At 38.5% G+C, this 13,583-nt stretch overlaps 1 protein-coding gene across 4 annotated transcripts in view; it reads left to right on the top strand.

Moving 5' to 3' along the window:
• Positions 1–13,583, top strand: part of TENT4A (terminal nucleotidyltransferase 4A) — a 62,802-nt gene that overhangs the window by 26,693 nt on the left and 22,526 nt on the right. For 3 of the 4 annotated variants that reach the window (XM_074874721.1, XM_074874699.1, XM_074874710.1), the window contains exons 8-10: positions 2,973–3,099; positions 10,501–10,601; positions 10,860–11,032. In XM_074874721.1, the coding sequence (XP_074730822.1) occupies positions 2,973–3,099; positions 10,501–10,601; positions 10,860–11,032 (401 nt within the window). Of the gene's footprint in view, positions 1–2,972; positions 3,100–10,500; positions 10,602–10,859; positions 11,033–12,008; positions 12,555–13,583 lie in introns of those variants that run through there. The other variant, XM_074874732.1, reaches the window with a different exon arrangement.

Below are 13,583 nucleotides of genomic sequence, written 5' to 3'. Positions count from 1 at the left end.
AATGTTGCAAAAAGGTACTTACTAGATAATAGCTTAAGATAAATGGATCTGCCTCAGTCCTAGCTCATGGACGTACTTTTGCCTTTCCAGGCCATGTTCTTAAAACTGTTTCAGGTAATGGAAGACAACCTGACAAGAGTGGTAATACTGATAGTGAGTGATGGAAGTCTTAGATGTGCTCTTTTAGGGAGGAAGGCTTTGTAAGAAAGAATGAGGATTGAATTATACATGAAATCACATACCATTGTTATCTGCTAATGTACATCTGAGGATTAAAGTCTGTATGATTTTTTTTAAAGAGCGAGAGCATTTGAGTTATGTGCTTTTAACGGATCAGTTTGTAGATTGTGACTAAAGAAGGATGCTCAGGTATGTAAGATGCGATCTACTAATGAGAATGATCTCTCAAGAAAATCTATTCAGGACAGCAAATGCAAATATGTGATCTTCTGGCTTCTTTAATATCTTGCTTTCTGAATTGGGTAGGGCCACATTGATGAGACTTGGCTGGTACAGTTCACCGTAGCTCGTGTAGTAGCTTTGGCTTCCATACCTGCTTTTCAGCTGCTATGCAAGTCAGAAGCTCTGCAGACTGTATAATTGAATAAGATGTGTTTATTCAGACATTTTTATGAACTAATTACAGGTGCAGAATGAGGCAATCCAGGAACCTAGGCATGCTATGGCATGAGCTATCCTGCCTCTGTTCTCAAATCTGCTTCAATCAAGATTCATACACAACTTTGGTGGTTTAAACTAAACTGCCTGAGTTTGCCGTAAGTGGATTAGGGAAGGCTTATGATTTCTTTTGCTGGCACAACAGTGGAAGTGGTGACAACTGATGAAAGGAGTAACTAACAGTTTGTAGCAGTGTCTTAATTTTGGTGTAACTCCATGTGGGACCCATGTCAAATGCAGCTGTCTTAGCACCGAATGAGACTAAACTAATACAATTTGCTAGAGTGTGTATTTTTAATTCCTGTTATGTGAATTTATAGAATAATTTAGGTTGGAAAAGACCTTAGAGTCCCACCGTAGATGAACTTGAATTTAGTGGTAGGTACAATTGTGTGTGTTTAGCCACTTGTATATATTCCATTTTTGTATTGCTTCTCAGTTGAATTATTTTGTATATATGTTTAGCATGTCATTATGTGGATGGTGGCATTTTTGCAGGACACAGCAATGTGTCCTGCCCCTGGAAAACCTGTACTGAATTTAGTAATTGTTTTTCTGGTAGAATTAACATCTTTGTGTTCTGATTTCTTGACCACTGAAACACCTTGGTTTATTCAGCTGCTTTTGGACCAAGTCTTTTGTGAAGTCCTTTGATACTTTGTAGTTCAGCTCTGAACTTAACTATAATGTTTCTTCCTGGATTCATTGTCCTAGGCCCACATTGGTCTATGCTTCTACTTCAGGATAGAGTCCAATTGCAAATATGCCATTTAGAGAGGCTTCTGTAATTTTGAGCCCTAGTAGCCACTGGATACTGCAGTGGTGTATTCAGAGCAAGATACTCAGGTGCTTCAGAAAACAGGAAGTATTTCTTCATCAGTTTTTATTTGACCATATAAATTACTGAAGAAATTCTGTGTTCCCAAAATGCTTTTATGTTCACAGTCCGTTTTCATTGATTATGCTTTTCTGTTAAAGTGGCACTATGGTTGGAAAAATCTTAAAGGACTGAAATGTGTTGTCAAGTAGTAAAGCCAAGGCTGTTTTTTACCCCTGGCTGCCAGACCTGGCTGTCTGACTATAGTGGCTTGATGGACAAATTGCTTAGAGTGAAGCATTCCTCTGAAGTCAAATTCAGCCTCATTGGGTTCAGTCCTCCAAAGGATAGATTTTGTCCTTTACCCATCAATTTTCAAAGCGGATTTTTTCATTAAAACCTGTTCATGGGCCCTGATCTGATTTTCAAGCTTAAAATAAACATATTCAATGGTTCATCCCTTTCCAGTGTTCTCACAGCATTTCAAGCATCATTCTGAAGGAAGGAACCTTTTACTGTAAGCAGCTTTCTACCCACTCAAGATCTAGTCTGTATTTTAGATATGCAATTTGAAGGAAGTTTTCTTTGTGTTCCTTAAATTGAGTGGTGACAGTGAACCTTTGGTGTCTGGTGCCAAATATATCCAGAAAAAAGCCCCAAATGTTTCTTCTTGCTAGTAATAGCAAGATGTTTCTAGGTGCAAAATGGAAGACAAATGCTTGTATGTTGTCACTGATACAGGAGCTTTACCATGCTCTTAACTTCTGAACTTCTTCACACATGGCACTGGATTTGGAAGGAGTTCTGCTGTAAATGTCATGCTTAAAGAGGGACAGTCAAAAAGTTTATAAAGATTATCTATAAAGATGATATAAAAATTTATAAGTTTATGAAGATTATACATTTATGAAGAGGGACAGTCAAGAAGTGCCACTGATTTGATCAAAAACCAATGCTGGACAAACTTGTCGATTCCTCTGTGATAGATTTGACGAAGTGGATAATTCTGTGGAGATAAATAATTTGTATGAGCTGGTTTATTAATCTGTAGTTTTGATAAGGTTAAGTAGGGGTTGATGTAAGTATACCTGGCCCTATGAAGATAATGTGGTTGCAGAAGTGGAATTTTAAGCTGTATTTGGCCTGCAGAAACTCTACTGGTAAGTGAGACATGATGCTTTAAGCTTGGTAGGTTCCCTCTTAAGACAGCTATAAGAGCTTTAAGCTGATCTCTGTTCTGTTTTTTCAGGTGCTGGTACATGTGTATTTTGAAAGTGGTAAATCGAATGCGTAATGTTAAGTGTCATTCCTAAGGTTAGCTGCTTTTATGGAGATAGGCACACTTAGTTGTTCCTGATATGAGTAGGATGGGCTAACCAGTTAAAGTATTTTTAAGGCTTCTGAGCTTTAAGTATGAATAATTTTCTGGTTACTGATATTAAAAAAAGATGATCTGATGACTGTCACATTATTTCAGGAAACGACGTTGGCAGAAGTTCTTACGGTGCCATGCAAGTGAAACAAGTTTTTGATTATGCCTACATTGTTCTTAGCCATGCAGTATCACCACTTGCAAGATCATATCCAAATAGAGATTCTGAGAGGTAATTAGTCCACTTTTTGAATATCCATTTGTCTGTGTCATCAATTAGGAATGTTTGGGTCTAAATCAATAAAAGGGATATTGTTATTTATTGTTTAACTGTGGCTGTATTGATATCTGCCCAGAAATTCAGGCTGCCCAGTGGTATGAGAGTGTAATACCTCAATGTGCAGCACTGAAATGAAGACAGTGTGACAAAATCCAGGATGAGTCCAATATGAGGTTCTCTTAGAGTGGAAGGGAACCAGAAGATAATTGGTCTTTCCTCAAACATTCTGCTTAAAGTATTTCAAAGGAAAGTCTGCTGGTTTAATGTTTGCTATGATGTATGTCTCTGCTATGGCAGAGAAGAATGTGTGTGATCAAATTTCTTGTTTATACACAAAACTAGACAACAAGGCTAGAAATTTCCCTAGTTCTTCAATACATGCTCCCATAAGCTGTTTTAAAAGGCTAGATAGGTAATTAAGTTATTAAAAGCATCAGTTCAGTTTGGCTGTAATGTCAGAACTGCTGTTAAAAGTAGCATACTTCTAGATGTGCCATTTTTAATGCAGTGCTTAATATCTTTCATAGAAACACTGTACAGCTAGTACTTTCTCAGCTCTCACCTTTGCAAGCTTTCTGCTTTTTGAAAGGGGGAGGAGAAAGAAAATGAAGGCATGTCAGCTGTGTTGTATTTTCATTTATGTATCTGCTCTAGCATCTGTTATTCTAACCCTTGGTTACAAATTGGGGCTAGATCAGAGGATGTCTCTTCCCTGAGGCTTCCCTAGAATCCCAATGGCTTTGAGGTCCCCAACTAATTGCAAGAAAGGATGCTGTAACAAGACTGTAAACCATCTAGGTACAATTCCAAACTCTGGTCAAACTTCCAGCATTAATGTCATTGGAAGGTGAAATAGTTCTCCTATAGTAAGTTTACCACAAAGTGGATGCAGTCTTTCACTTGTGGATTTAAAATCGACAGTATTTTAATAATGCCTGTGAATATCTAGGTTTTCTGTGGTATTAAATTCACAAAGGTTAAGACTGCACTTGTACCTGTGGTGAGATATGGAAAGAGTGGTACATAGTGTTGCACACTGACATTTGAGACTGCTGCTTTAAGATAGATTAAAGGTGTATCTGTTAAATATGTACTGGCTGATAATTCTTGTTGCTGATTCACACTTTGCTCTTACATAAGTATAGATAAAACAACTTAGGAATTCCTGAAGTTTTGCTTCTGTCTTGGGTCCTGGCCTTCATTAACTTCTCTGTGGTTCTCCAAAGGATATAGTCATTCTCTTATGAGGTACCTGTATTCATTACAGACATCAGAAAGTATATTTGTAAATGCATTTAATGGGAAGCCTCAGATGTCATCAATATGTGCGCTTCACATGTACACTTCTTACTGTATTTGGGAAAATATTTGAATTTTGTCACAACTTCAAACATGGGGAGAAGTCCCAACAGTAGTGTTCAGGTATTGTACATCTGAGCTGTCTTTCTGTTAGTTCTGGGCTATCTGTGCCAGTGATGTCTGAGTCTCAGAACTCGTCATGTCGGTGGCTTACCATTCTGTCAAAGGGAGTGGTGTCCCAAGAGGAACAGCATTCAACAAAGTACTGTCTGCAAGTAGTTCCCCCAGCACCAGTCTTGTCAATGCCAAAAGACCTGTGGGTAGATGATGAGCTTTTTGGTGAGAAGTTTATTGCAGAACCTCAACAGCAGTCTGTGTTCAGTCTCAGTTTTTAGTTAAATCTGATATACTTGGGCAATCGAGGTGTATTTCAGATCCTTCTTTCATGTGTTAGGTGGAGTGGTCCAGGCTCTATATAAAGACTTTTCTGGTGGCCTGACCTAAAGCCTTAGCCATCTAGGAGCCCTTTGTCCTGATGCATTTTTTGCCCTTTTCTAGGCTTGTTAGTGGTAGGTTAAACTGTAAACAATGGGCTCCCTTTAAGAGCAGTGACTAGCATTCTACTAGAAGGATCAACAGAGACTAAATGAGGAACACTTGAAAGGGTAGGAACTTGCAGGAGGCTGAACACCCCAGGCTGACTTGAGTTTATTCAGTTTTGTTGTAATTGGGGCTAGCTTTCCCCTAAGTGGAATGCTTTGTTCTTGAACTACTTGGTGGGTATGAATTCATATTAGATCTTTCCAGGGAAAATTTCTGTGTAGAGTCCTATTTTATGGGTGACAATCTCAGCTGATTTCAGATGTTTCTGCGTGATCATTGTTACTGCTCTTCTTCAGGGTCAGTCCAACTCAAAGGAGCACAAGCTTTCTAGCAAGCTGCTGCTTCTGATGTTCCCAGTGTGAAAAGAGTCAGATTTTGATCCTTCAGCATAGACCTTTTTCTTGTCCATGTTCTGTAGTAACAAGTCTAACAGAATAATAAGGGATAGATTCAAATCACTGTTACCAGAACCTTCAAGCTTCCAAATATAACATCTGGAGTGTAGTGGGAGTTGAAAGCTATCTTCTAAGTGGAAACAGTCATCAGCTGAATCGTGAAGGTCATTCTTACAGCTACAAGCTGTTTTGTCCCCAGTCTATCTCACCCATCCTCTTTCAAGAACGGCTCAGGAGAGATTGACAAACAGTTCAGTAGATTTTGTTAAAGCAAAAAGATTCCCATCTTGGAAGGAGGGGTTTCCCTAGTAGGCAGATGAGGGGACTGACCCATTTTGAATCTGTACAACTTGTACACAAGGTCAGGTTTGGTGTTGACTTCAGCCAAGGCGATTGAAAATCACAATTGATTTCTTAATAACTGGGGACACGGGGACATGAGTCTAGCTGTAAAATAGTTATGGACAGGATAGCCTCTTGCTTAAGGGTCAGTGTCAGTATGTGCTTTGAAAAGCTTTAGTATGGTCTTTGGCCATAGCCTGTCTCTAGACAAGAGTGTGTCATCTTAAGTGAGCTGACTAAATTCTGTGAGGAGTGATACTTTCATAGAACCATTTAGGTTGGAAAAGACCCTTAAGATCATGAAGTCCTACCATAAACCTACCATTGCCAAGTCCACCACTAAACCATGTCCCTAAGTGCCACATCTACACATCTTTTAAATACCTCCAGGGATGGTGACTCAACCACTTCCCTGGGCAGCCTGTTCCAATGTTTGACAACCCTTTTGGTGAAGAAATTTTTCCTAATATCCAGTCTAAACCTCCCCTTGTGCAACATGAGGCCATTTCCTCTTGTCCTATTGCTTCTTACTTAGGAGAAGAAACCAACATCTACATCACTACAACCTCCTTTCAGGTAGTTGTTGAGAGTGATAAGGTCTCCCCTGAGCCTCCTTTTCTGCAGGCTAAACAACCCCAGTTCCCTCAGCTGCTCCTCATAAGCCTTGTTCTCTAGACTCTTCACCAGCTTCATTGCTTTTCTTTGGACACAAAGTTTCAAGTTAGTGACCGTTTTCCTAGTTTTATTCTGTTTGATAAACCACAAGAAAACTTAGGAAATGTTTGGCAACAAGGTCTTGCTCATTGAGTCATGTTCTTTGAAATAGTGGACTATCTGTTACTACCCTGTCCATGGTCTCTGCATTAAGGTGCAGTTTCACGTTATACCTTGTCTAGCCTAACTATCTGTGAGCTATTTCCTGTCAGCTGCCCTTTTTCTTCCTTCTCAGTCTTGTATATTCCTGATTCTTGCCTTGGCTCAATCTAGTGATCCTGCAGTCAGAAGGTGAGTCAGATCAACTCTGTTGTCTGAGAACAAATACATCAACGCTTCTGTCATGTCAAGAAGTTAATCCGGTTTGTGGCTGCGTGATGAGCAGATCAGAAACAAGAGAAGCAGCAGGAGTTTACATCTGGGGGAAGATGGAGAGCGTGGTATTGTAACATTTGATGTCCATAAATTGCACTGATCTGGATGTGATAAAGATGCATCCTTAAGTTAATATGTATGTCTGTAGATCAGGGTGTTGGCTTACATGTTGGTGTATTGTGTGGTTCAGATACAGATGTGTGCTCAGACTGCCAGCAGTGTAGCCACATTTGGGAAACAGTTGAGGCCATATGAAATCAGGAATGGAAGACTGGTTCTGCTGTGATGTGCCTTTCCAGTGTAACTAAGACTTTGGAAACCTTTTGTCAATTCCCAGAGTTGCAGATTGGTAACAGGTTCTTCCTTATTGGTGTCAGACATGTGGTGCAGGTAGATGATGGAAAGGGACTGTCATGCCAACAGACCAGAGTTTAGAGTCTGAGGAAGCCTTGGCAGGGTTTTGCTACTGTATGTCTGGAGTTGTCATTTACAGGTGATAATCTTCAAAACAACAATACTCTGGGCCATATATAAAGTGATCTTTCCATCTCTCTGCTTCAAAGCTGTTTGGTCTCTTCCCAGTGTACAGTTCAACTGATCTAATTGCTGATAGGTCTGTATGCTAGGTTTGGGTTGCCCCTGGTTGGCCATGAGAGTCCTGGGAGCTGTCAAAAGGGATGTTAAATTTGCCTGCGTGTTCGGCTGGCATAGAAAGCAGAAATGTGGTCTCTGAAACAGTCCTTCCTTTGCTTCACATCTTGAAAGGTCAGTGGCTGTCACTACAATGTATGCTGTCTCTTAAGAGGTATCAGCAATATCAGCTTTTCCTACACAGAGTATTTGGGTAACACAAATTAGATTTTTTTTTTTAATCTTCATGCATAAGCAGATCCTTCTCAGATGCTCCTTAGTCTGATTTTAGACTATATTGCCCTTTTAATACCAGGGGGATATTTCATAAGTTCAATTCTCTTCTTGTAAGATAAAGTAGGTATGTCAGTAGCTTATTCCTGATTTTACTACATGATAATATTAAAGGAAAAACCTTAAAGGGCATCTTTCATAGGAGAGCTGTCTAATTTTATCAATCAGTTAACTGTGTGTTTTCCATGTCTTCCAAACAAGATCTTTGAAAAATTGTGGGAGTGTCTCCTATATCTGTAGAAATTCCACCAAAAAAAAGAAACCCAACCCAAAAGTGTGGAATTTCCTTATACTAAAGGCAGGGCAGATTAATAGGTTTCTTGTTCCTAAGCATTTTCAGTGTTGAAAACAAATATAAGCACAATTTCTAAATGTTAATTTTAAAAAAATTGTTCTCTGACCTTGTGGATGTGCTTCAGTCCCATACATATGAAATAGTGTTCTTTGAGAGGAGTATCTAGTTTGATCACACTTGCTTCCTCTTTCTTTGCTGCTATATTAAGTATACGGTGGTGTAGCCTTAATCACCTTTCAGTTTCTGATGTCTCATAATGAATGTTTTTAGTTCTGGTGTACAAGCAATGTAGCCTGGATCTGCCTTTGAACTCCTGACCTCATAACTTTGTGAATTTCTTTTTTTCTGCCAAAAATGAGTGCTTGGGGCTTTGATCTCTATTCTTGGTGAAAAGAGCTAGTGAGAGAAGAGCTTCCCAGGTTCTGTATATCCAACTCTGCCATAATTGTTGGTGTAGTAGTAGTTTCACCCTTTACACCTATTTGATAGCACACATTTTTGGTACATCAGCCAGGCTGATTAAAATACCATCTTATATCATTCACTTCCCTTCTGGTATATGAAGGCATGACTGTATATTTGCTTTTGGCAGAGTCCTCCAAGAAACTTCAGAACTGATAAACTCCTTCTCCATAAGAGTTTGTGTTATTCAATCCATGTTAATTTTCTAGTTCTAAGACCACAGCTGGTAGTGGCTGTGAAATTTATAGGTTAGCCTGGAGTAAAAGCTCAAATCTTCCTGAAGGCATTCTCAGATGAAACTTCTTAGCTACAAGATTTCCTTCTCTCAGCGTTGAGGAGACCCAGCATGTGTATGTTTGTGTCCCATGATGGCATTGCTGACTTGGGAACTGCAACTTCAGGGCCACAACAGATTCTCTGCAGTATTGGTCATTCTTGTCTTCATTCTGTCTCCTCTGGCTTAACTTCCTTTTTGAGATTTGAGAGACCAGAACTGCATCGAGCATTTAAAATGCTGTTATGTCATGGGGGTGCTCTACTTAGCTATCGAACTGTGGTTTCCAAAGAATTACCTATGATAACCCACATCTTTAGTTGGGGAGTGGTGACAATCACGCCTTTAATTCCACACGTAAAATTCAAGATTTTATTTTCCATCATGCGTTATTTTATCTACATTACATAAATAGAATGGTGGATGACATTCATTCTGTCCGTGAGGCCCTTCTGCAGCTATTGGGCTTGTAGCTTAGATGATATTTGGTTCAATGTTTGCTTAAAATGCTGGACTGCCTTTTTCAGTACTAACACACTGACATGTCTTTAAAGTTGGAAGACTAGACATGGAACATGTGGTATTTGATCTTGCATGAAATAGTAATCCCTAAGCCAGTAGGAGAATTATTGCTCTTTTTTAAAGTGTTACTATGAAATGACCTAATAAAGGTAGCCTAAATACATTTAGGCTCTGTATGTCCTCCCTTCCCTTTATACACCTAAACAAAAAGAAAATTTCAATACAGGTACAATGTACCTTTATGATGTGAAATAAAAAATAAGCTTTTCAAAACTAAAATAACATTACTTTCTCCAAGATGGTAACTTTTCACAGCCCATTTTTGTACAATAGTCAGTCCTTCATGTATCTTGAGCATGGAGTTTATAGTGTTTCAGCTGCTAGTCCCTGATGAAAGGAAAGCTTGAAAGTTTAGCTCTTAAACAAGGACACAACTTCTGCTCAAGAAGTGCAGTTCAAATAGCTGAATGTTGGGAAGGTATGTTAGCAAAATACTACTTTATATTTGCTGATCACTGTTCAGGATCAGGTAGGCTTTTTCTCTGAATCACTTACTGCTAGGAATTTTCTTAAATTCTAACTTATTCTGGTTTTGGAGCCAGTCTGTTGCTTGTTTCCACTACCTCACGATCCATGGTACTTCCTTTATAATTGTGGGGATCTTAAACCTTTAAGTTGTCCTGTAAATCTGTAAGGAAGGACTAGCGAAGGTCTCTGTCTTCAGCATGAAAGTCAACTGGGGGACTGGGATGTTAATGTCTTCAGTGCATCCCATATCTGTTGTAATCCAGATTCTGTGGAAAAAATATCTTCTGTATGGAGAAATGCCAAGACGTGTAAATTGCTTTTATCAAGTACACTGGCATGTACATTCTTGATAATTAAGATGCACTCCATTTGGAAATACAGAGTAAAAATCTTACTTATGTGTCAGTGCTTGCATGTTAGTATGATAAGTAATATACTAATTAAAAAATTGTGATGCTGCAGTGGATTAAATGGTGCACTAAGGAAATGAAAGTTCAAAAGGATTCTTTGGTTAGGGATATCTTAAAGTGACTTTTAGCATAATTTGATTGCTTGTTGAAATGTTTGCAAATATATAACCAGCAGTCTTTGTTTAATACTTAATTGAAAAATTCTTTTAGCACATTAGGTAGAATCATCAAAGTGACCCAAGAAGTGATTGACTACAGGGCCTGGATTAAAAAGAAGTGGGGGAGCAAAATTAATTTATCACCTGAACTTGGTAGGTATAGCAGGAATCTTTGAAATCGACTTCAATTTTTTTCTTGAATTTGATGTAATTCAAAATACTCATGCTCTGAAATTAATTGCTTTCATATATGTAAGAAAAAATAAAAGGACTTTGTAACTTTCTAATCCAAAAGTAGTTTTCTCAGACTGCTTTTCCATTAGCTTGTTAAACTGCAGCTCTTCTTAGACTTCAAGGCCTGTATGTTTGTATTCTGTGCTCTTACATGATACTTATGTTTTGTGTTAACAGATAATAGGTTGAAAATAAGAGACCAGATAGCTCCGTGCAATGGAGAACAGCAACAGAACAGAGACTCTGAACCATCTTACAACCAACGCTTGGCTTTGTCATTGGCTAGTACACAACAGTTATCCTCTGGTTCATCTGCCTCTTCTGTATCATCACTCTCCGGCAGTGACATTGTAAGCTTTTTCTTTTAATGGGTTAAACTAACAAGCAGAGTTTATCATGCTCTTCAAAGCTTCAACAGATACAACAGCAGTTAATGTGATGCTATCCTTAAGCTGCTACAGCAAGTTAATAGCTTCCCCTGCTTAGAAAAATTACTGAAATCAATTTTTTTTCATTAAATTAAATGGGTCTTAATTCCATCCTAAATCTTTGGTACTCCTTGTGGTAGTAGTTAGATGTAATAAAATATAATTAGCTACTCTTAACTTGGGTTTTTAGAAGAGTAGAAATACATCTTCATAAATTTTCCCATCAAGCAAAATCTCCTATTGTCAAATTCTGGTCCTTTTTCCCCACACCCTGAATTGAACATGAACATCATATTGTGCTGTGAAGGAGAATAATATTCCTCACTCTTTTCAGCCAAGCAGTTCATGTTTTAATGGTAATGGGGCCCTCATATGTAAAGTCTTTCTGTCAGCTTCCTTGTTTGAAAGTGCAGTTTGAAAGTAATTGCTGAGCTTTATTGTAACTTCTTGGAAGAGGAGGCTGTAGTCTTTTTAGGTATGTTCCCAGACTCTTTAAGATTCTATAAGGTGTTTTTGTTTTGGTATGAACTTAAATCAATATGGAATTGGGCAGTGCAGATTATAAAGCACAAAATTTCATTGCATGGCATGAGGTGCTCATTATAAATCTACTGAAGCATTTTGTGCTAGGTAGAGGTATTGGCTGGAACAAAATGTAATATCCAGTTAACTACAGTAGTGAATAACTGGGTGATGCCAAGAGAGGTCCGAGTACCTGTTTCATGACTGCTTTCAAAAACTAGTCAAATATGGAAATAAAAGTTGGGAATTTGTATTCAATAAAAATTGAATAACTTTTGAGGGACAAGCGCCTTCTTTATATGTTCTGGTTACTTTCTGTAATTCCTTTGTCCTACTGAATTTTCTGTGTTGAATTGTCTTTTCACTCCACCTCCAGTAAATATGGTAAATGTTCTAGTTGCAACAGCTGCCTAATTGAAAAAGAACACCATGATGCTTGCCAGTGATACTCAAGCCATGCTCCTGGTTTGAGCGTCAGTGAGATTCTGCTGTGATAAGTTTTATGAGAAAACACAAATATGTGCTTAATATTATGCACTCCCAACATAATGGGTGGTGAGTGGTTATGACCTCCCCTTAGTCCCATTTTGCCTGATGTTGAAGATGAAACTTCATTGCCTGATGCCAGAGAAATTAATGAAAAGTGAAAAGGAAGCTTTCATCAAGAAAGACCTGCATTCAGTTTGAACATCCACAAAGTAAATGGAAATCCTACTCTTTTCAACAAAATAAAAAGCCTTATACCCATGTGCTTGTGACAGACCCTAGTTTAAGCCCTGATCATTTATTGGTATTATGTCCTTAGTAGACTGCCAGCATGTTACCTTAATCTGGAATGGAGTGGCAGGTTTCTGACAAATAACTGACGAGTTCATCCTAATCACAATTGGATATGTGAGGATGAGCAAGTTCTGGCTGAGCAGTCCTGAGCTGCACCTGATTCGGGAAGAGAAGCCTGTTCTGCTGGAGTTGAAAAGCCTATCTGTGGCATGATCTGGCATAATACTATGCCCATGTTCCAGCAGTGGAACACCTAGCATGTGTGACAACTGGTTCTGGTGCATTGGAAATAGGTATGGTGCAGTGAACTTTGGTACCAGCTTCTGAACAAAGAATATGAATATAGTGCATCTCATCACTATAGAGTTATATGTAATATAGCTCTGGTCTTGTGGAAGGATTGTTCTTCAGGAATGATTCTGTTATTCAGAAGATTTAAATCTTCTGAGCTTCTCTGTTACTGAAGACTGAAAGCAAGGTACAGATTATAAAGAAAGTGCAGGAAACAGGGAGATCCTAGATTGACAATTTGCTGATCTCTTCCCAATAATTAAGGTTGTATTAGCAAAATATTCATCCCTATGTCACTGTTAACCTTAAGCACAAGGTCTATGTCAAGACACTGTTTTTGGAGATGTATTTTGCATGACTGCAGGGTATCTTGCTGTGTATCAACTACAAGATCCTAGCTGTCAAATTAGAGGGACTTGATAGTGTATTTGCTTTTTGATTTACTGCTAAAGTTTCACTGGTAATAGTCATCAGCTGCATCTTGACCTTTGAGATCTGCCTACCAATATAATAAAGTCAACCTACCTATGTTGAGGAAGAGGAAATAGGCTTAGCAACTTGTGGCTTGACTTGGTCATATTGCCCCTCTCTGAACTTCAGCTTCTACTGAAGTTCAAGTATTCCAGCTGTTTACTTTAGCACAGAGGTAGCTGTGTTCTGAAGTCATCACATCACATCACTGTAGACTGGCCATAAGTCTGGAGGCCTAGCATATGTTCGTCAATACGTTTGGGAAGCAATATTGACAGTATATATTAAGTATGCAAGCATTGTCAAAGCAGTGCTTGTTCATAAGGATCCTAGAATTTTTATTAAACCCTATAGTTTAATAGTTGTAACAGTAGTTAATTTAGTTGGTTGTATTACAGCATGCTGTACA

The sequence above is a fragment of the Strix uralensis genome, chromosome 1 (assembly GCF_047716275.1).
Source record: "Strix uralensis isolate ZFMK-TIS-50842 chromosome 1, bStrUra1, whole genome shotgun sequence".
Taxonomy (NCBI): Eukaryota; Metazoa; Chordata; class Aves; order Strigiformes; family Strigidae; genus Strix; species Strix uralensis.
Note: the sequence above shows the minus strand (reverse complement) of the source record. Positions and strands in the feature narration are given on the sequence as shown.